Below are 26,601 nucleotides of genomic sequence, written 5' to 3'. Positions count from 1 at the left end.
TCTCTGTTTCCACTGTCTCTCTAGTTCAGGCTGCTTTCACCACTCACATGGACTACTGTAGGAGCCTTCCAAATAGTTTCTGATGCTTTCCAATCTTTCCTTATAGCCAGGCAGGGGGACTTGATTTTTTTTTTTAACTTTTTTATTATGGAAAATTTCAAACAGATACAGAAGTAGAGAGAATGATATGATGAACCCCAGGTACCCATCATCCAGCTTCAATAATTAGCAACATATGGTCAATCCTGTTTTTTATACCCTTCCCCCTCCTGATTGGCACATTTTAAATCAAATTCTAGATATTCCATTCATAATTACCTCAGTATATATCTCTAGGACACCTTTTTAAAAAATGTAACCACGATATTATACCAAAAAATTAGCACTAACTGTGTAATGTCATCTGATATTCAATAAATGTTTAGATTTCCATGAATGTCCCATAAATATCTTTTTTAAAAATATTGTTTCTGTGTTTAAGTCAGGATTCAAGTGAGGTCCATGTGTTTAAATTGGTCTCTTATGGTCTATAACATTTTTTTATCCCTTTTTATTTTTTTCTTGCTATTTATGGAAGAAACTGGGTCATTGGTCTTGTACAATTTTCTATACTCTGAATTTGGCTGATTGTGTCCCATGATGTTTTTTAACATGTTCTTCCATCCTTGTGTTTCCTATAAACTGGTAGTTAAATCTGTGGTTTGATTGGATTCAGATTCATTTTTTATTTTTGGCAAGAATATATCATATGTGGTACCGTGTACTTATGAACTTCCTTTTGCATTGCATCAGTAGACACTGAATGTCAGTTCTCTCTATCTTTGTAATGATAAGATTGATGAATGCTCAACACTACCTATGAAATATTCTTGCCAAAAACTCAAACAAGGATCTGATTAAGCTTTTATGTCCACCAATTATATGAAACCCTGGTGCCAGAGGAACATGTTAAATAAAAGCACAGGGATGCAGTTAACTAGATCCAGACTGTGGGAAACTCTAAAGGACAAAAGACCTGGTCTCTTCCATAAATAAATGGGAAGAAAGAAATAAACAGAAAGGGAGAACTTTTATAGGCTTATGAGACAAATCAACCAGTTACAATGTGTGGCCTTCCCTTGAATCTATTGCAAAGAAAAGAGAGACAGGGGAATTTATAGGTTAAATGAGATTTAAGAGACATATCAACCAATTGTAATGTGGGCACCTTATTTGGAACCTGCTTTGAAAAAAACCTGCAAAAAATTTTTTATGTAACACAATTGGGATGATTTGAACGCTGACCAGATAGTTTATGATGTTCAGGAATTGCTGTTAATATTTTTAGGTGATAATGGTATTGTGGTTTTATTTTTAAAATGTCCTTACCTTTTACAACAGTGGTTCTCAATGGGTGGGGTGGATTTTGCCTCCCCAGGGGACATTTGATAATGTCGAGATACTCTTGTCACACCCAGTTGTCGCAACTGGGGCAGAGGTTGCTACCAGTATCTAGTGGGTAGACAGTAGGGATGCTGCTAAACATCCTACAGTGCACAAAGGACAGCCCCCACAACAACAAATTATTTGGCTCAAAATATCATTAGTGCTGAGATTCAGAAACCCTGTTTTAGAGGTACATACTAAAGTATTTATGGATGAAACATTTGAGATTTGGTTTAAAATAGTTGAATATAGAAAGAAATTGGATATAGATGGCAGAGTATTGGCCATGAGTTGATAATTATTGAAGCTGGGTGCGTGGGGTTCATTGTATTATTCTCTGCATTTCTGTGAATGTTTAAAAATTTACGTAATGTAAAGTTAAAAAAGGAAAAACAATCATGATCACCATGTTCAGGTGTTGTTAGCCCCATCAATCTTATAAAGTTCCCTATCAGCCTTTCACAGCTGGTTTTAGCAGCTATTAACGAACGATCATTGCCTACATCTATTAAGGGCTGCAAAATGGTAATTTTCTGATTCTTTCATTCCTCCTACATTTATTAATTGGATTTCTAAAAAAGAACTTTCTCACATCAACTGTTTAGTTCCCTTGAAATTCAGTTAGTACAGAAAAGGTAGAATAAATACTTAATTCTTTGCCTTTATTTACCAGCTTTCAGAATGAGTTGGTTGCCCTTGTAACCTTTAAAGGTGACCAGTGAGGTTTCTAATTTATATTTATTATAAACTTAAGTGTTTAAATGTATTTTGGTATGTTTCAGTCTATTTGGAGTCATTTTTCTTTTTGATATTCAAATTGTCCCATTCTTGGCCAGCGGGAGCCACTTCAAGTTGATTTTTGCTATTGTTCTTATTAGATTTTTATTATGGAAAATTTCATATGCAGAAGTAAAATAGTACAGTGCTGTCTCATGTGGCCATCACCAGTTTCAGCAGTTATAAACTCATGGCCAAACTTGTTTCATATGCACCCCCACACACTCCATCCTCCCCTTCCCACCCCCAGGTTATTTAAAAAATTCTGGACACCATGTCATTTCATTTGTAAATATTTCAGAATGTATCTCTATAAGAGAAAATCCTTAAAAATATTTAGAATCATTATCATACAAAAAACCCAATTACTTAACATTGGAATTATATATTATTATATAATTCCTTAATAATAATATTATGATTAGTATTCACATTTCCCTGATTGTTATACACACACACACACTCACAGTTTGCTTGCTTGAACTGGGAGTCAAGTAAGATGAAAGAGGGATAGATGATTGATATAGTGATTGGTTGATGATGTCTCCTAAGTCTCATTTAATCCAAAAGTTCCCCCTCTGTCTGTTTTTATTTTTCTCTGCAATATTTATTGTTGTTGAAGAAATTTGCTCATTTCTCCTGAAGGATTTTCTACATTCTGTACTTTGTTGATTGTATCCTGTGGTTTTTAAAATGTTCCCCCAGAACAAAGCAAAAAAAATAAGTTCTGCTGTCCCCCATAGTTCCTGTAAGTGGGTAGTTACATGTAGATCAGTGCTGTTCAATAGAGATACAGTATCACCCACATGTGTAACTTTTAAAAGGTGAAATTAATTTTAATACTATATTTTGTTTAACCGAGTATATCCAAAAGAATGATCATTTCAATGCGTAAACAGTATAAAAATTATTGATGAGAAATTTAACCATCTCTTTGTACTAAGTCTTCAAAATTCATTATCTATTTTAAGCTTCCAGCACATCTCAATTTGGATGCTAAATTTTACTCAGAAATACTTGATCTGTATTTAGATATCCTAAAATTTACAATTGAAAAAGGAGAACCACATACCTAAGTTGTTCCAAATATACTTAGAAGTTTTGTAGTAACTGAATTGAGTATCCGTTTTTAAATTTAAATTAGCTAGCGTTCAATAAAATTAAAAGTTTAGTTCCTCAGTCACACTAGCTGCATTTTTCATGCTCAGTAGTGACATGTGGCTTGTGGCCACTGTATTGGACAGCTCAGATCTAGAGGTTTGATTAGATTCAAGTTTTGGGGTTTATTTTGGTCAAGACTACTTCATATGACGTCATTACTTCCATCAGGAGGTTTATAATGTCTGGTCATTGGCTCTTTTTGTGTGGCTTGCAGCCATGATGATTATTGCCTAGATCCATTACATAATTTGTCAGGGGTTGCAAAATGGTCATCTTATTCTATCATTTCTTTATTAGCTGGAATACTGTAAAGAGATTTCCTCTCGTCAATTATTTGGTTACCCTGAGGTAGTTTGTATAGGAAAGGCAGGATATATGTGCTTGATTCTTGCGCTTTATTTACCAGTTTATAAAATAATGAGTTGGTTCTTAGGCATTCTCAAGATTTGTCCACTGAGTTGTTTTCATGTTATTATGAACTTATGGATTTAAACACATTTGATGTGTTGCACTCTGTTGTGGTTATTATCCTTCTCATTGCATCAAGGTGTTGTATCTTTGGCCAGTGGGAACTCGTTCAAGTTGGCTTCTGAATAATTTTTTTTTTAACGATTTATTTATTGATTGATTGATTGATTGCTATGTTGGGTCTTCGTTTCTGTGCTAGGGCTTTCTCTAGTTGCGGCAAGCGGGGGCAGCTCTTCATCACTGTGCGTGGGCCTCTCACTATCGCGGCCTCTCCTGTTGCGGAGCACAGGCTCCAGACACGCAGGCTCAGTAGCTGTGGCTCACGGGCCCAGCTGCTCCGCGGCATGTGGGATCTTCCCAGACCAGGGCTCGAACCCGTGTCCCCTGCATTAGCAGGCAGATTCTCAACCACTGCGCCACCAGGGAAGCCCCTTCTGAATAATTTTGACACAACTCTTGTAGTCTTTTTTTTTTTTTTTTCCTGGCTGTGCTGCATGGCATGTGAGATCTTAGTTCCCCGACCAGGGATTGAACCCGCCCCCCCGTATTGGAAGGCGGATTCTTAACCACTGGACCACCAGGGAAGTCCCCTCTTGTAGTCTTTGATATCTTCCTTGCTTTCTGGTACGTCCAGGCTCATCCTTTACGTTTCCCACCCCAGATCTGGAATTAGCTATTTCTCTGAGAAGCTCTGACTTCTTTTAGTAGGGAGTGCTATTATTTAGCAACTACCATCTGGACACTGGAATGTTCATGACTGCTGGGTTGCTCAGTGCTTCTAGAACTTTTCAGTAGACTGGGCTACAAAATGCATTTTTTATTTTGAGGGAAAAATGTATCATGAGTTCATATTGATACTTCCAATTGAAATTGTAATTTTCACAGTTTAACGTTGATTTTATGTTTGAGTTTCCAATTATTCTTGCTAAAAATCTGGTTTCTAGCAAGTATTCAATAGTATATTTACTTTAGCCTATCATATATATAGAAAATCATAATAAGATATTATTAGTAACAATTCGATTATTGAATGCTATTTAAGATTTCCTTGATGCTAATGGCTCACTAAGCTAATGGCTCACTGGGCATGGATAGTCGTGTTCCTATGTTTTAAAGTGATTTGAAAGAATCTTCTGAGTGTTTAACCAGCTTAATATATAGTCAGATTTCTTTTGTTTAGTTTTCAATTTTTAAAGGATTTTGCTTTTTAGTATTCTCCTTTATTTTTTCCAATTTTAATTTTGAAACTTTTCAAACCTACAAGAAAAACTGAAAGAATAGTACAGTTGAACACCCATATGCCTTTCACCTTAGATTGACCAATGAACATTTTCCCAGTTTGCTTTCTCTCTTATCTCTCTTGACTCTCTCCCTCCCTCTGCACTGCACACTTTTTTTGTTTTTGCTGAACCTTTTGAAGGAAGTTGTAGACTTCAGCTCTAAATTCTTCAGCATGCTGGTACAAGGGATTCTCTTCCATAACCACAGTTCAATTTTATACCTAAGAAAATTAATAATTTTATATCTAATATTCCACCCATATTCAAATTTCCCTAGTTGTTACAAAGTGTCTTTTGTAGTAGTTTGTTTTTTGTTTTTTGTTTTTTTTTTTTAAAGAAATTCACGTTCTTTTATTTATTTGTTTATTTATTTATGACTGTGTTGAGTCTTCGTTTCTGTGCAAGGGCGTTCTCTAGTTGCGGCAAGTGGGGACCACTCTTCATCGCGGTGCGCGGGCCTCTCACCATCGCGGCCTCTCTTGTTGCGGAGCACAGGCTCCAGACGCGCAGGCTCAGTAATTGTGGCTCACGGGCCCAGTTGCTCCGTGGCATGTGGGATCTTCCCAGACCAGGGCTCGAACCTGTGTCCCTTGCATTGGCAGGCAGATTCTCAACCACTGCGCCACCAGGGAAGCCCAGTAGTTTGTTTTTTTTAAGCTGTGATCCAATCAAATTCATGCATTGCTTTTGGTTGTTCTGTCTCTTTAGTTTCTTTTATTTAGTTAGTTAGTTTCTTTTAATGTGGAGCAGTCCCCTCACTTTTTTTTTCATAACACTGGTCTTTTGAACAGTCTACATGTTGTCTTGAAGAACAGGATATGTTATGGGTACATTATGGATATGTTAGTTTCCTTTCATTACTCTGTTTAATTTGTTCTACCTAACCTTGTATTTCCTATAAATTGGAAGTTTGAACTATTTTAGAGGCTTGATAGATTTGGGTTAAGTAAGTTTTTGGCAAAAACATTTCACTGTGTACTCCCCCTCCCCCGCCGGCTGTGCAACGTGGCTTGCAGATTCTTAGTTCCCCGAGCAGAGATTGAACCCAGGCCGTGGTAGTGAAAGCACCAAGTCCTAATCACCGGACCGCCAGGGAACTCCCCACTGTGTACTTTATATTGCACCACACCAGGAGGCACATAGTGTTAGGGTGTCCCACTATTCATGATGCTAGGTTTGATCCTCAGTTAAGGTATCAATTGCCAGATCTCAATGCTAAGCATACACTTTTACCTTTGTAAGTAATAAGGAATCTTTAGGGTGATTCTTTGGCATCTTGTCAGTATCTTGTTCCCCAACAGTTTTTTTACCCAGTGGCTTTCACATTTTGATTCAATTTAATTTTGTTTTATAATTATGTAAATTCTTCATTTGATTCTAAAACCAAAAGTATAATACAAGGTATGTGAAGAGAAGTTTAGCTTCCTTTCTTGTCCAACTTCACCCCCCTTCCTGTGTATGTGTGACCATTTTAGTTTTTGGATTATCTTTTTGTTGTTGTTGTATTTTTAAAATACAGATATATTTGTATGTAAATTATTCACATTTCCTCTCTTAGATAAAAGATAGCATTCTATTGTGTACCTTTCATATTTTACTTATACTGTATCCACGAATCACTCCATACATATATATAGAGAGAGAGATGTTCAGAAAGGCTTTTCTAAAATATATATATATTCATGTCCTTCCTGTGCTTGAAGTCATTCAGTGGTACCTCACCTCCCTTGGGATAAAGTCCAGATTTCTTAAAAGGCCCGTTATCATTGGGCTTCTTCATGTGCCTCCAGCTTTGTCTCTTTGCCTAGCACACAGGCACGCGTGTGCTTACACACACACACACACACACGCAGTTGCTACTATTGCCATGTTGAATTGCCCTTTGCTTATTTGTTTGGCCTTTTTTTTTTTCTGCTGTGCTGTGTGGCTTGCGGGGTCTTAATTCCCTGATCAAAGATTGAACCTGGGCCCCGGCAGTGAAAGCGCTGAGTCGTAACCACTGGACCGCCAGGGAATTCCCCTGTTTGGCTTTTGAAGTTCATTAAAGTTGATTACTTTTTTGAATTGCTTTGATTTCCTTGAATGAACCATGAATAAACCCTGGTTTTGCATGTGATACTCCTGTCTGCATAGAAGACTATTCCTTCTCTCTGTCCTCACCATTCATCCTACAGGCCTGAGCTTAAAAATATTCCTGGAAGCCTTCCCTAGCCCCATTGTCTGAGTTAGGTGCCCTTCTTGTGTGCTGACCCATCACCATCTGTTTATCATTGTTTGGGTATTCACCATACGATGTTCTGATTGTTTGCTTATATGCATTCCTCTGTTAGTCCATGAGCTCTATGAACACAGGAGCCATGACTCACAGGATATGAGTGGCCAGTGCCTGGCATTGGAAGGCATTCAGTAAATATTTATTGACTAAAAGTGGCAGAAAGGCACAAGCCCAGACATGCATCACAACATCCATAAGACCTAAAACCAAGTTCAAATGGAATTTGCTCAGGTGTGGTGATCTGAGCAGAAAACGTGAGTTGCCTTATTCGTTGTCGAGCTGTAAGTGGAGTCCAGACCAGCCTGTGTGGGAGCCTCTAGGTCACCCTGGGATGGCGCTGGCTCATGGCCTGGGCTGAGAGCCAGAGAGGGGCACCACCAGCTGCTCCTCCTGAGAGATGGAGAGGTTGACAGGGCCTGGGGGAAGGGCTAGAGATGAGAAAAGCGACATCAGCCTGTAATTTCTAGGGACGGTGGGAATGGTTACTGTTGGCAGGACCTGATGAGAGGAGCAGGGTTAGGGAAAAAGAACCTGCCTTCTGCGTGGGAGTAGGTCCCCAGGCCCCCGCTCGGATCAGGTATCTCTGTAGGAGCCTGGCCCTTCTTGATGTTGCTGGGCCTGGGATTTGCAGGATGCCCAGGCCGAGGAGGAGATCAAGCAGGAGATGAACACACTGCAGCAGAAGCTGAATGAGCAGCAGAGTGTGCTCCAGCGTATTGCTGCCCCCAACATGAAGGCCATGGAAAAGCTGGAAAGTGTCCGAGACAAGTTCCAGGAAACCTCAGATGGTAAGGGTTTCCTCTTCTTCTTGGTTCTAAGATGAAGGCAGGAGGCTAGAGGTATGGCAAGGGCCTGTTATACATCACAACAGCTCCTGTTTTTACGTGCTTTCTTACTCGAAACTTCCAAGAGCCCTAAACAGTAGGGATTATCACACCTGTTTTATAGAGTAGAAAACTGCTGAAGTTTAGAGAGAATGAGTGACCTGCCTGAGGTCACACAGCTGGTTGCTGGTAGAGCCCAGGGAAGAATCCATGTTATGTGGCTGCAAGCCCATGTTTCTTCCTTTGCACTATGTGGCTGGCCCACTGGATACAGGTGATCGTGGAACTGTCTTCCGGGGCCCCTCCGCAGGCATTCCTCTTCCTGTGGGATGTCCCTGCTCTGTGGATTGTCAGTTGTAGGTCATTTTTGCCAGGGCATGGTCCTCAGCCTTGGCAGAGCCTGGGTACTGAGGGGTCACCTGTCTTTCCCTTGTGGCAGAGTTTGAGGCAGCCCGAAAGCGAGCCAAGAAGGCCAAGCAGGCATTTGAACAGATCAAGAAGGAGCGCTTTGACCGCTTCAATGCCTGTTTTGAATCAGTGGCCACCAACATTGATGAGATCTACAAGGCCCTGTCCCGTAACAGCAGTGCCCAGGTAGGCTGGAGCCCCTTACCCAACTAGCCCCTACCCATCCTCATTTGCCCTTCCCTCTAGGCTTCCTGTCCTCTTCCCCATCTAGACCCAGACCCTTGACCCATCTCCTTTCCCCCTAGGCATTCCTTGGCCCTGAGAACCCCGAGGAGCCCTACTTGGATGGCATCAACTACAACTGTGTGGCTCCTGGCAAACGCTTCCGGCCCATGGACAACTTGTCAGGGGGGGAAAAAACAGTGGCAGCTCTGGCCCTGCTCTTTGCCATCCACAGGTATGGCTGTGCCCCCCCAGGGCAGTTGGTGGAGACTGTACTGAGGCCACTGGAAGCTCTGGGGTCCAAGGATATGCAGAGTTATGCCGAGGTGAAGATGATCTGGTGGACTCTGGATTGAATCCCTGTTTCCCTACCTACTACAGCATATCTGGCCTTGGTTTCCTGGACCTGTCTTCCCAATCCAGCCTCATCCACTCAGCATGCCCTCCCCTGCATGTATTCAGTTCCACCTCCAGGCTTTTGCTCACATGGTTGCTGGCTCATAAGCCCTTTTCATGCAAATCTAGCTTGGCCATCACCTTCCACCCCTTCACATCTCATTGTCTTCCTCCTGTTCCTCTAGGAAGCCTGCTTCGACCACTGTGGCATACCCTGACCTCCCCCTACTGAATGCCAACAGTACTTGAATCTGACTCCCCCCCACAGCTTAGTGCTTGATTGTACAGCATCATTCAGTGAGCATTTCTTGATGGCTGCTCTGTACCAGACCTTGTTGGGGGATTAGGGACACAGATGAGTCAGACATGGTTTCTGTCTTCGAGGAGCTCATGGTGTAGTGGAAGCCAGATGTGTAAACAGACAGTGAGCTAAATGTTGTAACCGGTTGAGCGTGTGAGCTGTGGATGCACAGAGGAGAGCCACCAACCCAATCTGGGAGGGTGTGGGTAGCCAGGAAAGCCTTTCAAGGGCAGCTAACACTTGAGTAGGAAATGCAAAGGATAAGTAGAAGTTAGCCAGGGAGACCAGTAGGCATTCCAAGGCAGAGGATACAGCATGTGCAGAGGCAGGGAGACATGGTGTGAGTGGGTGGGGTAGACCTCCAGGTAGCTTGGTCAGTATGGCCAGAGCCTAGGACAGCTTTATCTCCCCAGCCAACCTGGACGCTCCAGAGAGGACCATGTCTTCTGTTCTGTGGGATCCTGGAGCGCAGGGCTGGATGCAAAGGAGGACTCAGTTGGTATATTGGCCTTTAGGGGCTCAGGCAACATTCAGACCTGGATTTTTTAATCTCTGAAGAAATGGAAGCGGGTGCTGGCCTGTATGATGGGCTCTGGGGCTGTCATGCCCCGCCCCTGCCCCCATCAGTGTCAGCTCACCTACTGGTTCCCTCCCAGCTACAAGCCAGCCCCCTTCTTCGTCCTGGATGAGATCGATGCCGCCCTAGATAACACCAACATTGGCAAGGTGGGTGCAAGGAAAGTGGGGCCCGGGAGGGAGGCCCCCAGGTTGGGGCTGGGTTTCAGGGAACAACTCCTGAGTGCGCCCTAGCCATTCCTGCAGCCTGTTCTCTGTGGCTGGGAGGCTGGGCCCAGGGTCATCCGCACTGTGCTAGTCAGTGGCCTCCTTTCAGCCTCTCTTCCCCCAACCCTCCACCCCCTACCCCACCCCATCTGCCTCTGGTTCTGACTAGATAAGACAGGGAGTGTTAGGGCTTCAGCCCTGCTAAGTGCTCCACGGCCCCTCCCACAGGTAGCAAATTACATCAAGGAGCAGTCGACTTGCAACTTCCAGGCCATCGTCATTTCTCTCAAGGAGGAGTTCTACACCAAGGCTGAGAGCCTCATTGGAGTCTACCCCGAGGTAGGGCGGGCCTGGCTCAGGAGCTAGCCCCACTCCCTGCCTGACTCCCCAGGGCAGGAAGGGAAGGCTGCAGTGGAGGGGCATGGGGGTGGGGGAGCATAGGGACTCAGGTCCTGAATGACCATCTGGGCTTGTTGGAGCCCTGCCCTGGAGGCTTAGCCAGCTCAGCTGGGCAGGGCCATTGCATTTGGGGACAGGTGGAAAGGCGAGACAGAGGCAGCCAGACAGCAGAGAAAAGGAGAGTGCAGAGATAGGCAGGAAAAGAAGGCACATGGGACTGAGCACATCCTCTCATACCCAGAGAACCATTGCCTGGGCTTTGGGCAGGTATGTAGGGAGGAGGGTTTGAGGCCCCACAGTCCTGGGGCACTTGACCCCTCTTAATTCTCTCCTTACAATTTTATTTTTCTTTTTCTCCCTCCTCCTTCAGCAAGGGGACTGTGTGATCAGCAAAGTCCTGACCTTCGACCTCACCAAGTACCCAGATGCCAACCCCAACCCCAATGAACAGTAGCAGTAGTTCTGCCCTCCTGCCCTGTCTAGATCCCTAAGTTACGCCTCTCCCAATCTCTGGATATTTGGCTCCCAACCTTTCCCTACCTCCTGTCCCCGTTTGGTATAATCATGAAATTTAGGCACTGCTATCGAGCATGAAGAGGAACAGAGGTGATGTTAGTTCTGGAGCAAAAATTCCTGAGCTTCAGCGAGCATCCTGGCCTCTGGAAGGAGGTGCTGAGCTGAACTGAGCTGAACAGGGCCATCTGTCCATCCCCCGTTCCACCACCCTGGACCTTACCCCATCACCCATAATCATGGGTTCCTTGGGCCCCCTGCATTTTGCTTGTGTGTGGGTATGTACGTGTGTGTATATGTGTCCACATGTGCACATGTGGGTGTGTTTGAAAAATAATAAAGATATTGGAGACCCATTTTAGAAGGAGCCTAGGCTGAATTTGATTCCAAGAGAGCTTAGTATGACAGCACCCCGGCGCTGGGCATAGCCAGACCTCAGGATTCAGGCAGTTACATGAAACCACCCTCATTCACTCATTAATGTTTTCACTCATTTCGTGTGTTCATCAAATACGTACTGAACACCCTCTTTGTCAGACTCTATGCTAGGAATACAGAACTGAATCAGACATGATCTCTACCCTCCTACTAAGGAGATGCTAGTGGGTTCATGAGTTCCCGTGGTTAGCTGAATCATGTATAGGTGCTTTGAATTTGAGAAGAGGATGATCAGCTCCAGGCTTCCTGGAGGTCACATTTGAGCTGGACCTTGACAAGTTGGTAGGATTTGGTTGGGTGCTAGGAGCAGAGCCTGGGCTCTGGGGACAATTCTAGTCCCATTTTTTTATCACTTACTAGTTTGACACTGGGCAAGTAATTTGACCTCTCTGTGCCTGTTTCCTCAACTGTAAAATGGGGCTAACAGTATTTACCTACCTCATAGGATTTAATGATGTCAAACTCCTCACTGGAGGCCTTATCCCTGCTTGGAGCCCACTAGGTGCCAACCCCTCAGAATACAAGCCTTCTCATGCCTAACCCCTGAGGGCTTCTGATCCCAGTTGTTAGGGACAGAAGGAGCCTCCAAATCTGGGAGATGCTGAATGCCCTGGTTATTGGGGAAGTTCCAGGGCATTGATGGGGTTTACCTGGTAAGTGGTGGACCTAAGGAACCCTATCGCTTCAATCATGTATGATAACTGGGTGCCTAGGCCCCAACCTGGGTTGTGAGGAAGTGGGGGAGAGGTAGCCTGGGCTGCATCCTGGCTGAATGAGTGTAATGTTCCTTCTGGGAACTAACCGCATTAGTTGCAGGCACTGTGCAGAGGCAGTGCAGTCTGCTGCCATGAGGTCGGTCTTTGCTTGTTCATGTATACTGTCAGACCATCACCTTGTCCGATCTGTATACTACATTTTTCTTTTTAAAAGTTAAATCAGTTCTAATTACCCAAGTAATGCATGAATCCATTTTCTTTTTAAGAAATTAGATTGTTGCAAATAAAGCTAGCTTCATTCGACTACCATTCCCCCTCCCCCTCTCAGTTGCTATAATGTCTGTTGTACATCCATCTTGACTTTGTTTTAAGACTTTTACATATGAGTTCATTGAAAATACTGTGTTTAATGCAGATGGTGTATTGAATCATTCTGCAGTTTTCTTTCTTTGCTTAGCAATGTTTTTGAGATCTATGCATGTTGCTAAATGTAGATGCAGTTCATCCTTAGTAATTGTTATGTAGATTGCCATGATGTGACTCTGCCACATTTTATTTACCCATTTCTCATGTGATAGACAGTAAGACTCTTCTGTTTTGGCTTTTATAAGGATACTACGCAGAAGCATCGTGTGTGCGTGTGTGAAAATTTACCTAGGGTTGATTCCTACAAGTTGAATTACAGAATCGTAGGTTATTTATATTTTTGTTTTTAATAGATACTTTCAAATTGCCTTTCTGTACTGTTTACTCAGTATTTTTCTTGAGGTTGTCTTAGGTCTAATATCGTTATCTACTTCATTTCATCCTGAGTAGTGATAACCGTGAAACCATGGGTTTGATGTGCTAATAAGTATGTATTTTCTAATACATATCAAAAGGGATAGCTATCAAAACAAAATAAATTTGTCTGTTCAACCAAAGAAGTCACATACCACTAGTGGTATGTGTGCTGTAATTTGGGAAATGCTGGCATATGTGGAAGAGCACAATTGGGGAGTCACCCTGGTTCAAATCCTAGCTGTAGAAACTTGAACCTGTTAGTTCACCTCCTTGAGCCTCAGTTTCCTAATGTAGGAAAGGAGATAATATACACCTACCTTGCAGCGGTGTAAGGAAGATGAAATGATATATATCTGAAGCAATTTGGCTGGCATGTAGATTATAACAGGACTTTAAAGGTAGCGATTGCTATTCTTCCCACTTTGCAGATGAGGAGACTGAGGCCCAGCAAGGTTAAATCACCCAGCTACCAGATAACAGTGAGGGTTTGAACCCACACCCTCCAATTCAGTCTTGTGCTTTCTCCACTCTAAGGGTAGTTATCAACCTTAACCTGCGAAGCTTTTTCCTTTTTCTTTTTTTTTGGTTGCACCATGCAACTAGCAGGATCTCAGTTCCCCGAACAGAGACTTGAACCCGGGCCATGGTAGTGAAAGCCAGGAATCCTAACCACTAGGCCACCAGGGAACTCCCTCTTTTTCCTTTTTAAAAATCAAAGCAATATATACACCAGTTAGAAAATAAAATAGTACAGAAGGGCTTATAATGAAAAGCAGCAGTTCCCTGCTGCACCCCCATGTCCAAAGGATGTGGAGCTCCTTGCTCTGGTCCCACCCCTGGAAATCTAATTCAGTAGGTGTGGATGATAATCTGGGTAACTAATCCCTACCTCACGAGGTAGAAAGCATTACATGAGATGCCTCAGGATAAGACCCTGGCACATAGGAACACAAGTGCTACAAAAGGTTTAAATCCTGAGGATCAGAGAGGTGAGATGACTTGTCTGAGATCCCAGTGGTTTGCTGGCAGAGCCTAGACTTCCACTGGGATCTCCTCTGTGCTTGCCCAGTGCTTTCCCTTGTGCCATACCACCTCCTATCATCACAAGGCAACACGTGCTCAGTGCAGGCTGTGCCCAGAGAAGAGCAGACACCACCATGGTGTGTTTCCAAGAGCCAGCTGGATCTGAGTAGAATCCCTAGGGCTAGTTGGAGGACACTAGGTTGACTCCCTTATGTTCTGGACCCAGTAGCCTTAGTCTCGGGACACAAACATGAGTCAAATCTTTCTCCTGTCTTTGAGGAACTCACTGTCTAGTTGGGGAGGCAATTCATAAAGCAGTGTGATCAGTGCTCTGACAGGAGCATGGATAAAGGAGGGGCATCTAGCTTAGGTAGAGGTTCAGGGAAGATGTCCTCTAGTCTAGGAAGTGACACCTGAGCTGACTCTTGGGGAACTGGCAGGAATTAGCCAGTTGAGGAGGAAGTGGAAGGAGTTTCCAGTGAGAACAGTATGCACGAAGACCTGAAGGCAAGAAACATCCTAGCAATTCAGAAATACTGAAGCATAAGGTTTCCTGGGCTGGGGAAAAGCAGCAGGAAATGAAGCTAGAGAGGTAGTCAGGAACCAGATTTGAAGAGGGTCGTAAGAGCCTGGCTACAGAGCAGATTTACCTCATAGGACAGTGTGGTTCCCAAACTGGCTGTGCACCAGAAACACTTGAGGCATCCTGGGCCCCAACCTCTAAAAATTCAATTTCCATAACTGCAGTGGGGGCCTTAGGATCTGGAGTGCTTATAAAGGTCTGCACACAACTCCAGGGTGCAGCCAGGTTTGGGAATTGTGGGTTGGAGACAGCAGGGGAGCCGTGGAATAGTTTTAAGCAGAGGAGACTCCAGATAAGATGTGATTTTAACAAACCCCTTTCTGGCCAGCCAGTGTGGGAATAGATTAGGTTAGATGCTCAAGCTGTATGCTCCCATGCCTGTAGTTTCCTTGTTGTTCAATTCTCACACTGTTTTATATTTGCTTGTTTAGTCTCTCTGAATAAGCTGTAAGCACCACAAGGGTCAGCCTGGGGTTATCCTGCTACTGGTATATCCCCAGCAAAAAGCACAGTGCGTGACCCCAAACAGGCACCTAATAAATAGTTTTGAATGAATGTATGCATGAATGAATGCATTTGTGAGGGAGGGAGGGGAGACAGATTAGTTAGGGAACAGTTGAAAATACTAGGCCCACTCAAGGGCAAGGGCAGTGGGAATGGATTGGAGATGAGCCGTTAAAGGAAGATGATGAAGCAGACTTGGTGACTGATTATTGGATGTGGAGGGTGACTGAGAGGATAGAATGAATACTCGTTAATAGCCAAGATTCCTACCCTATCCCAGTCATTCTCCTTCCTTATCCATCTGACTCAGAATCTCCTTCCAGCCTCCTCAGCAACTGGAATTCCTCAAGTTAGGTAAACATTCTCTGTGTGCTGTGTGGTCTCCCCCTCCCCCCGGCCACTGATTCATTCATCAAGTTCAATAAATCTTGGCTAAGCACCTCCTGTGCTTTTCCAAGCCAGGACTCTGACTCCCTCTTTCCTACCTCAGATGTTTTTGTGGGCTTCCCCAGATAAGACTTATATCCCTTATACAGTAACCCCAAGGGAGATACCCAGATGTCAGACCTGTAAGGGAACTTACGGATTTTTATTTTTTTATTTTTTTATTTTTGGGTGTGTTGGGTCTTCGTTTCTGTGCGAGGGCTTTCTCTAGTTGCGGCAAGCGGGGGCCACTCTTCATCGCGGTGCGCGGGCCTCTCACTGTCGCGGCCTCTCTTGTTGCGGAGCACAGGCTCCAGGCGTGCAGGCTCAGTAGTTGTGGCTCACGGGCCCAGTTGCTCCGTGGCATGTGGGATTTTCCCAGACCAGGACTCGAACCCGTGTCCCCTGCATTGGCAGGCAGATTCTCAACCACTGCACCACCAGGGAAGCTGAACTTACGGATTTTGTCTAACCCCTTCCTGAGGCTCTCAGAGGGGAGGGAACTTGCCCAAGGCCCCTCTACTAGGAAGTGTCGGAGCCAGAACTGGAACCTAAGTTCCCTTTCCACATTGCCCCTAGAGCCTTGATTTCTCCCATTGCAGATCAGGACAGGGAGAGGAGGCCATGGAGAAGGTGGGACTTAGGTTGGCCTTGAAGGTCGATATACTGGACAGCCCAAGAAGCAGCTTGCCAATTACACTGCCCCCTTCTGGAAGCCCTCAGCAGACCTGCCATGCCCACAGTCCCTTCTAAGGAGTTTCTTAAGCATGAGTTGCCATGTTCTGTACCATGTGACCTCACAGTCCTGGCCACAGATGGTTAAGTTGGGGTAGTATCTTACTCAAGGACAGCTAGTCTCTAAGCTGGCCAGTGGCCTACTAGGTGGACTGATGTAAGAACTCTGCCTCCTAGTGATGGGCTGTATCGGATGGCAAATATATGAAACAATCAGATGCTTTTTCAGGGAGGTTGAATGTGAGGCATTCAGAAGAAGTGAACAGTTAATTAGAATTTATCAAGGCAGGAGTGGTGGTAGATGAAGGGTGTCAGAAACTGAACAGTGAAAGCAAGGAGAAAGCTGCAGAAATAATGAGACATATCTTTAGAATGTGGGGCCACAGGTAGCAGAAGCCATGAAGCAGCAAGACAATGGGTCAAAAGGACACAAGCCATGAAGCAACAGGAGCCACGATGTAGCAGTAGCCATGAGGAACAGAAATCATGAGACCCTGAATCTGAGATTTACGGAGCAGCATAAGGCTTGAACAGACAAGATCCATGAGGCAGCAGAAGCGATGAGACTGCAAGAGCCACAAGGTAGCTGCAACCGCGTGGCAGCAAGGCAACAGCAATCAAAGAGGCAGCGGGATAGACAAGGCAAGCAGAAATTACAGCACACAGAAGCCCTGGATTAATTGGAACTGAAGCCCCAGAAGCCAGGAAGCTGCAGGAGCCAGGAGGCCCAGAAACTCTGAGGCCCTGAAGGCCATGGGCTAGGGAGGAGGGGAGCAGAGAAAAGGTAGTCAGTAGCAGTAGGAGGAGTATAAATTCTGCCAGAAAGAAGTTGAGTCACCATTTTGGGAAGCACTAGAGAAGGGAGCAACAGATGCCTGCAGCTGAGGGGGTGACAAGATAAGCCAGGCTCTAGAGCTGCTTTGGATCATGAACCATTTTCAAGTTTCTCTTCTGTGAGGCTGCCTGTGTAGCTGTTTTTGTCTTCCTTATTTCCCTGTGAATGCTTCAATAAATCTCCATCACTAACCTGAGTGTGTCTGTTCCTTGTAATCTAAAAGAGGTTAACACTGTGGCGTGCACTTTAGATGGGTGAAGAGCAGGGCAGAAGGTCTTCCAGGTGGGTTTGAACCGAGACAGAGGTGGGAATTCATTCATTCTTCTCTCATACCCTCACTGGCCCAGGCACTTTTCATTCATTTACTCATTGGCTTCTTTTTCTCATTCATTCGTCTGGTCATCATTCATTTATTCACTTATTCATGTATAACTCATTCATTTACTTATTAACTTATTCATTCATGCATTAATATAAGCATTTGCTCATTTGTTCTTTCCAGTATTCACTCGGTCATAACTTTTCCATCCATTTGTTCAGCAAGCATACATTGAGTTCCTGCTGCATGTCAGGCCCTGTACTTGGTTCTGGAGATGAGATATACTCCCTGAACTCCAGGAAGTCACAGTTTACCTGGAGACTCAGATAAGTAAGCAGATAAGTGCACCAACTGTGACAAATGATCTAACAGAAGTCTAGATGAGGCAGAGTAGAGAATATAAGGCCATCGGATTGTTCTTCCTGGGGTGGGGTGGGATGGAGGGAGTAATCAGGAAAGCCTTTATAGAGAAGGGGGTACTTGAACTGAATCTTGAAGGAAAAGCTGCTGTTTACCATGTAGAAATGGGGGAAAGAATATTCCAAGCAGAAGAGCTGCCTAAGCAAAATTACATAAAGAGTGTGAAAGCACATGGATTTTGGGGGGAGCAGTGGAAGAAATGGTGGAAGCCAGGGAGTCAAGCTTAGCTTTGATTCTATGGGCAATGGGAAGCCATAGAAGGGTTTGAAGCAGGGAAGTGACAGAGTCAGATTGGTATTTTAGGAAGATCACTCTGATAGCTGCTTTGAAGGATGGTGGGGGCATGAAACATTGACCTGAATAACATACTTGAAGAAAGAACATGTAAGTGTCATAACTAGAGGCATGAATGAAGACTCGGGAGTCACCGAGGAGGAAGGAAGGTCTGCCAGGGGACTAAGGAAGACTTTTTGGAGGAGGTGGAATTTGAGCTGAGCCTTGAAGAATAAGGAAGATTCCAACTAGTGGAGATAAGGAGTAATTTTTTTTTTCCAAGCAAGGAGATGAGCATAAGTATGGCAAGCTTGGGCTAATGAATATTCCAGTTTGACTGCAGTAGAGCTGCATTTAAGGGAGAGGCAGGGAGGGAGACTGCAAGGTTTCTCAAAGATTTGTATATTCTGCTGCCATTAGGTCTGCAGGGACAAGGGAATTTGCGGGGAGGGAGTAAGTGGTGGGGAGGGGTGTCCTTTTTCTGTTTTTAAAAATTAATTTTAAATACACGTTCATTTTAAAATAGAAGTAATGCATGCACGTTGTTCAGAAAACAAATCAATAAACTCAAATTAGTACAAAAGGAAGAGTCTACTGACCCACACATCCCCACCACCGTTCTACCGCCTTTAGTTATTAGCAACCACTTTTAGTTATTTCTTCTGATTGTTATCTCCATATCTAAATACTATGCCATGTGATTTGTCTTTTATCAATTTCAGACATTACCCATTGGTGTCCTGCTATGACAGATGAGGATTTAGATAATTTACACCAAGCTCAACTCTTGTCCTTCCTGCTTCTAATATAATTTAGTTTCTCTATTAGATACTTTTCTGAATTTAAGCAACATTGTGATTCCTTGTTCCATGAGACAATTTTTCTTGACCAGAATTTTGTTAGCTGAGAATATCTTTTTGCTTTCTTCCCCACAGTTCAATCTCTCAACTTATGTCATCTGGTCTTTTATGTGTCAAAGTTGGTAACATTGAATTCTGTTCTGTAAACATGATTAAGGCTTTTTCTGTGTGTTTTGTCTACAGTTTAATAGTTTGATTCTAAAAGTTTAAAAGTTATTATATTAATATGACTAATTGTTCATTGCAGAGCCAATTATGTACTTTTTAAAAATAAATTTATATTTTTTATTTTTGGTTGCATTGGGTCTTCGTTGCTGCACGCGGGCTTTCTCTAGTTGTGGCGAGCGGGGGCTACTCTTTGTTGTGGTGCGTGGGCTTCTCATTGCGGTGGCTTCTCTTGTTGAGGAGCACGGGCTTTAGATGCACAGGCTTCAGTAGCTGCGGATTGCAGGTTCTAGAGGGCAGGCTCAGTAGTTGTGGTGCGTGGGCTTAGTTGCTCCACGGCATGTGGGATCTTCCTGGACCAGGGCTCGAACCTGTGTCCCCTGCATTGGCAGGTGGATTCTTAACCACTGCACCACCAGGGAAGTCCCAATTATGTACTTTTATAATTTTTTCCTTGTAGCAGTTTTTCATTTTTCCTGATGTTTCTCTTTCACTATTTTACTTTTTCATATATTCCATTTTTTTCTTTCCCAAAATCTCTATCACATTAAGTACATCAAGTCCACCCCCCCACCAATAAAGAAAAAGACCTTCTTCTTGGAGCCCTCCATCTCCTTGCTCAAATCTGTACTAGTTGCTCTCTAGGCCTGATGCATGGCTGTCATTTTGAGACTTTCCTTCACAGCTTTCCTTGGTTATATCTACTATTTACTGGTTCCCAGGGTTTTTGTTTTGTTTATTTTTTCCATTGTTTTGATAGTATACATCCTCAAGTAACTTTCTCAAAAAGGTTGTGTAGGGGGTAGACTTCCTGGTCTTTGCATATCTGAAAATATCCATATTCCATTCTTATACTTGGCAGAAGTTTGATTTGTTTTGGGTTTTTTTGTTTGTTTGTTTTTTGGGGTTTTTTGGCCATGCAACATGCAGGATCATAGTTTCCTGACCAGGGATCGAACCCATGCCCCCTGCAGTGGAAGCGCAGAGTCTTAACCACTGGACCACCATGGATGTCCCCTAAAGTTTGAGGTTCAACATCATTTTCCCATAGAACTTTGAAGGCATTGCTCCACTTTCCTCTAACATCCAGTTTTGAGGATAAGAAGCCTAATATTCGTCTGAGTCTAATTGCTTTTACATAAATCTACCCATCTCTATTTCTTCTCTCCTGGGATCTCAGTGACATGAATGTTATATTTTTTCTTATAGTGTCGCAGGTCCCTGAGTCTCTGTTCACTTTTTCCGCAGTCTATTTTCTTGATTGGGTAATTTCTTTTTTTTTTTAAATTTATTTTATTTACTTATTTTTGTCTGTGTTAGGTCTTCGTTGTGGTACACGGGCTTCTCATTGCGGTGGCTTCTCTTGTTGCGGAGCACGGGCTCTAGGCGCATAGGCTTCAGTAGTTGTGGCTCGTGGGCTCTAGAGCACAGGCTCAGTAGTTGTGGCACACGGACTTAGTTGCTCCGTGGCATGTGGGATCTTCCCGGACTAGGACTCGAACCCGTGTCCCCTGCATTGGCAGGCGGATTCTTAACCCCTGGGCCACCAGGGAAGTCCCTGGGTAATTTCTATTGTTCTGTATTCAAGTTAACTGATTCTTTCCTCTGTCCCCTACATTTTGCTGTTAGCCCATCCATTGAGGTTTTTGTTTGGGTTATTGTATTTTTCAGTTCTAAAATTTCCATTTGATTCTTCTTTATATCTTCTATTTTTTTGTTGACAGTTTCTGTTTTTCCACTTGTTTTAAGCATATTCCTAATTGTACACTGAGGCATTTTTATGATGGCTCCTTAAAAACCCTTGTCAGATGATTTTTAACATCTCTGTCATCTTGGTGTTGGAGTCTATTGAGTGTCTTTTCTCATTCAAGTTGAGATTTTCTTGGTTCTTGGTAACATAAGTGATTTTCTATTGAAACCTGGGCACTTTGGGTATGGTGTTAAATACGAGGATTTTTTAAAAAAAATAAATTTATTTATTTATTTATTTATTTTTGGCTGCATTGGGTCTTCGTTGCTGCACTCGGACTTTCTCTAGTTGTGGCGATCGGGGGCTACGCTTCATTGTGGTGCATGGGCTTCTCATTGCGGTGGCTTCTCTTGTTGCGGAGCATGGGCTCTAGGCACACGGGCTTCAGTAGTTGTGGTGTGCGGTCTCAGTAGTTGTGGCTTGTGGGCTCTAGAGCACAGGCTTAGTAGTTTGTGGCGCATGGGCTTAGTTGCTCCATGGCATGTGGAATCTTCCTGGACCAGGGATCGAACCCATGTCCCCTGCATTGGCAGGTGGATTCTTAACCATTGTGCCACCAGGGAAGTCCAATACAAGGATTATTTAATTGTTTTAGCTTGTCTCCTTAGACACTGTTCCAGCAGTGAAAGAGGAGACGCTGCCTTGTTACTACCAGATGGGCATGGAAGTCCAGGATCCTCACTCAATCTCTGTTCACACCCCAGAAGGAGGGTTTCCTCATGATTCTTGGGTGAGGGTGGTAGTTCTGGCTCCCCACACAGCCTTCTCTGACACCACCCCAGTGAGAAGGGGGAAGAGTTACTCTTTATAGCCAGCAAAGGTAGAAGTCTAGGCTCCCCACTTGGCCTTTGCTGGTGGGGCCACAGTTTTTTCTGTGGTGTTTGGCTGGAGTAGAGTGGTTATTATCTAATTGCCGTCTTCTCCAGCACCAAGTCTGGGATACGTGAGGCAAAAAGCAAACCAAGGGAGCTCACTACCATGTTGCTCCTCTGCTACTGAGGTCCCCAGGAGGTTTGCCTTCTTCTCTCCACCTCTCAGTCTTCTTATGTTTATATGTAATATCCCAGGATTTTAGCTGTACTTGGGGAGAAGAATAGGGAAAAGTACTTTTACTCCATCCACCCCCCCCACCTTTAAATAGTTATTTTTTTTAAACTGTATTCTTGGTGTTCTAAAATTTCCTAATTATGTGTTTAAGTTTGGGGATTTGTCATTCATTGTGATGGTCATTGGTTAGGTCCCTTCATTTTGGAGTTCTTTAACTCTGGGAATTCTCATATTATTTCTTTGATACATTCCTCTTTTCTGTTTTTGTTTTTGTTATTGTTGTTGTTCTCTCCTGGAACTCCTTAAAGTTGGATGTTAGACCTTCTGAATTGATCTTTTGTATTTTTATCTGTTCTCTCAACTGCTGCCACACTTCCCCCCTCCCTCCCTCTCCCTTCCATTCCTAGTTCTCTCTCTCTCCCTTTTGTTTACTTTCTAGAAGAAGATTTAACTTTATTTTCCAACTCTTCTATTAACATTCCTTTTCACTTTGCCAATCACACTTTAAAATTTCCAAATATCCATTCATGTTATCTTTTCCTTTCTTATAGCATCCTGTTCTTGTTTAATGGATGCACTATTATCTTGAATCTTTCTGAGAATAATAGAGGTATTTTTATATTTCATTGTGTTCTTTGAAATATTTATTTCCTTTGGGATTTGTTTTCCCCCATTTGTGTATTTTGATCTCTTTCAATTTGTAGTCTTTTGTCAAATACCCGGTGATCTATAGTTGTTTACTCATATTTAAGAATGTAGCAATAAAATTTGATTGGAAGCTCTGTATATGGGGTACAGAGCTAGGTGACTGGTGGCTTACCTTTAGGATGATTGGAGAATAGCTGACTACTCTGCTGCGCCAAAATGCAAAGATCTTTTCTCCAAGGTTGTTCAGTTTCCTTAGATAAGAAACCTCTGGTTTTGCCTAATGGGTAGACACCTGGCTGCTCTGAATTGTACACAGGGTGGTGGGTTAACAGTTTGATATACAGCCTTCCAATTAATCTCCCTGTTTTCAGCCCCACATCTCACTCCCACTCTATACCATACCTGGCATTGTTAAGACCCAAGACACTGCAGGCTTCTGCAGAGAAAGATCAACTCCTTCCTCGGTGGCATCACCTCCATGCATACTCCAGGCTGTGGCTTCCTCCACCATGCTTCATCAGTCACCATTTCTCCATTTACTTCCTATCTTCCAGACATTTGTTGGAATCTCTCTTTTGCTGATGGACCTGCTCCTGATGGACATTCTCTTCATCATTGTGTTTTTATACTTTTTTAAAATTCCTTTACTATCATTTTAGCAAGGTTTCAGGTGGGAGTGGAGATAAACATGTGGTAAGTCTACTATCTTGTCCTGGAAATCTACTAGTCTACTTATAACTGTTTATTTTTTACTTTTCTGATAATAATTTTCATATCTCTAAATAATATACAATTTTTTCTATTTATCAACTTATCACTTTCAGACATTATCTGTTGACTTCCTGCTATTAATACCACCCAACTGCCCTCCTCCAATGCCCCAATATAAACATATCACTAGTTATATATCCTCTATTTCTTACCTTTGTACTTTTAAGTAATAGACTTATATTCCCTCTTTCAATCTCTCAACTTCTGTCATTTATACTTTTACTTTTATACTAACAAGATTAATAATATTTACATTCTGTTCTACAACCAAAATTAAGTCATCCATACTTTGCTGACAGGTCATTCTAAAAGCTTAAAGTCAATAAAGTGTTTATGTTATTATGATTATGTAAATGTTGTTCCTAATGCTCCAATCAGTGTACTAGGATTACATTTCTTTTCTTATACAATTTTTCTTTCCTGGAGTTTCTAATTGCCTTTCTCTTTTCCTTGCATTGTCTGACTTTATCTCCTTCTTAAGTTGTTCCAAATTCTTAAGGAAAGTATAAAATCGTTTGAATCCCCTTTTTTCCCAGATACCTCCCTCCTGGAGCCCTCCGTCTTCCTGCTCCAATTTGGACTGATTGCTCTATAGGCCTGCAGCACAACTGTCATCCTGGGACGTCCCTTCATTACTCTTCTGGGTTGGACCCAATCTTTCCTGGACCCCATATCTTCCTCTTTCTTAGTTTACTCCTTTGTGGTGGACTTCGTAGTCGTTCTCCAACATCCATTCCTCTCCTCCCCCATTGTACAACAACTATGCAATTTGGGTGGGACTGACCCCATTGCCAGCTCTAGGTATAGAACTTTATGGATAATCTCTCTCTCCCCTTTGCCGCAGTGATGATTGGTTCAGAGATGATCCAATCACACTGAAGCTTTTGTTCAGTTTTTGAGGGAAGAGGTAGCCTGTCTTCCCTTGGACATGAACAAAGAAGCATGTAGCCTGGTCGCTGCTGTTAACCATCTTGTGAACATGTGGAAGGCCTACCTGAGGATGGAGCTGACAAATGGAGAAGGCACAGCCAAGAGAATTACAGGGAAATGGAACCATATTCCTGATCATACCAGGCCTGAAGTCTTCCCTGCCTATGGACTTGTTGGTTAAGCGAGCCAATAAGTTGCTTGTGTTATTTAAGCCAGTTTGAGTTGGGTTTTATATCGCCTGCACCAGAAAGCATTATAACTTATACTTGTTGGTCTCACCCTTCAGAGAAGGAATGAGTGCATTTTTTGGTTATATGAGGCACTACATTGTGAAAGCATTTTTTTAGAGTAAGTCTGGGAAGAAGGGTATATGTGGATGTTGGACAACCAAAGGAGTGAACTCTGTTGGCTGCCTAGTATCTAAATCTCCATCCTGTTTGGGGGGATTCCCCATCGTGTGAGTCTCGGTGGAAGGCAGGCCCCCACTTCCTCTATGGAAACAGAAGGTGGTCAGATTTCCTTTCCCTGCCCACCAGGCAGCAAGGGCTGGATACTCTGTTCATGGCTTTGAATCCAGAGTAAGCAACACAAAGGAGACAGAAATATACAAGATTAACAGGCGGATGATAGATTAGGAGAATATATTTGCAATGAGCAAAACTGACAAAAGATTAATAACTAGAAAAAGAAGATAGTAAACTCAATAGGAAAAGAGGCAAAGGATATGAAGAGTAATTAACAGAAGGAGAAACTTGAATTTACACAAGAGGAAACTTGAATATATTAAAAGATTTTCAACTCTGTTTATAATTAAAGAAATGAAAATTAAAATAACATTGAGAAATCAATAAAAGGATGGCAACATGTAGAAAGTCAGATATTATCAAGTGCTGATGAGGATGTGAGGAAAAGGAAAAGTGTGGGTGGGAGTGTAAACTGGTACAGGTATTCCAGAGACTAAGTTGGCAGTACCTCCTGAAATTCAGTAGGTGTATACCCTACGACCCAGCAATTGCACTCCTGGGTATATATTCCAGAGAATTCTTACACAGGTCATTAAGGAAATACAGTTGAGGTGGTTTGTTGCAGCATTGTTTGTGATAGTGAAGAATTGGAAGCAACCCAGGTGACCATCACGTGGGACTGGATAAGCAAACTGATATATTCATAAGGTGGGATATATAAAACAATAAAAGGGAAATAGCTAAATTTACATATAGTCACATAGGTAGGTCTCCAAAACCCAGTGTTGAATGGAAAAGGTGAAAAAGAGAATGAGATTTATGGCATAATGCCATCTGTGTAAATGTAAAACAACACTGTATAATATGATGGCTGTGCATATATCTAAGGAGATCTGTGGAAGATGGATTGGAAGTGTATATACATGACATACACTGGAGTTGTTCACTGAGGTGGGCAGGAGAGTGGGAGTTGGGGTGGGGTGGGGACTGACAGGGGAAAATAATACTACAATGAAATCAAGCAAAAGAGGGGCCTTGGATGGACTGATGAAAATAATGTGCCATGGACTGAAGAGCATGATTAACACAGTGCTGAAGGTGACCACAAGTAAATGAGAACAGACAGAAAGATGATTAGAGTTCATCTTCAGTGGCATGTGATGCTAGGGGTCATGTCCAGGGGTCACAGCAGTGGGGCTAGCAGTGCCAGTAGCAGCATTCAAACCCAGCGTGGCCTGTCCCCCCAGCGTGGCCTTAGTTGTGGCTTCTCCTGCCCGATTCTCCAGACTTCTGTGAACTACAGTAATGACCTTGCAATAAATCCCTTTTCTGCTCTAGTTAACTAGAGTCAGCTTCTTTTACTTGCATCCAACGATCCTGACTGATACGTCACATATTTTGTTGGAGAACATCCTCCAGTAACTTCCTAAGAAGGTAAATTTTGGGGTCTTTGCATGTCTGAAAATGTAGCATTATTTTACCTTTATATTTGAATGATAGTTTGTCTTTAGAATTCTACGTTAAAAATATTTTTCCTCTGAATGTTCAACATATTGCTTTTAGCATGTAGTGTTGCTGATTAGAAGTCGGGTTCTAATTTTTTTGTTGGCGACCTGTTTTCCCTACCTCTGGAAGCTTACATTTTTTTCCCTTCATACTTAAGTGTTTTGAAATATCACAAT

General features: G+C 43.0%; 1 protein-coding gene across 6 annotated transcripts in view; it reads left to right on the top strand.

Annotated features, from left to right (window-relative positions):
* Positions 1-24,666, top strand: part of SMC1A (structural maintenance of chromosomes 1A) — a 45,153-nt gene extending 20,487 nt beyond the window's left edge. For 3 of the 6 annotated variants that reach the window (XM_082445127.1, XM_082445124.1, XM_082445125.1), the window contains 6 exons: positions 8,018-8,174; positions 8,650-8,804; positions 8,924-9,075; positions 10,194-10,263; positions 10,549-10,659; positions 11,090-24,666. In XM_082445127.1, the coding sequence (XP_082301253.1) occupies positions 8,018-8,174; positions 8,650-8,804; positions 8,924-9,075; positions 10,194-10,263; positions 10,549-10,659; positions 11,090-11,173 (729 nt within the window). In that variant the 3' untranslated portion in view covers positions 11,174-24,666. Of the gene's footprint in view, positions 1-8,017; positions 8,175-8,649; positions 8,805-8,923; positions 9,076-9,421; positions 10,169-10,193; positions 10,264-10,548; positions 10,660-11,089 lie in introns of those variants that run through there. The other 3 variants (XR_014258451.1, XR_014258452.1, XM_082445126.1) reach the window with 3 other exon arrangements.
* The last annotated feature ends 1,935 nt before the right edge of the window (positions 24,667-26,601 follow it).

The sequence above is a fragment of the Balaenoptera physalus genome (assembly GCF_965194825.1).
Source record: "Balaenoptera physalus genome assembly, chromosome: X".
Taxonomy (NCBI): domain Eukaryota; kingdom Metazoa; phylum Chordata; class Mammalia; order Artiodactyla; family Balaenopteridae; genus Balaenoptera; species Balaenoptera physalus.
This window is presented reverse-complemented; position numbering and strand designations above follow the sequence as displayed.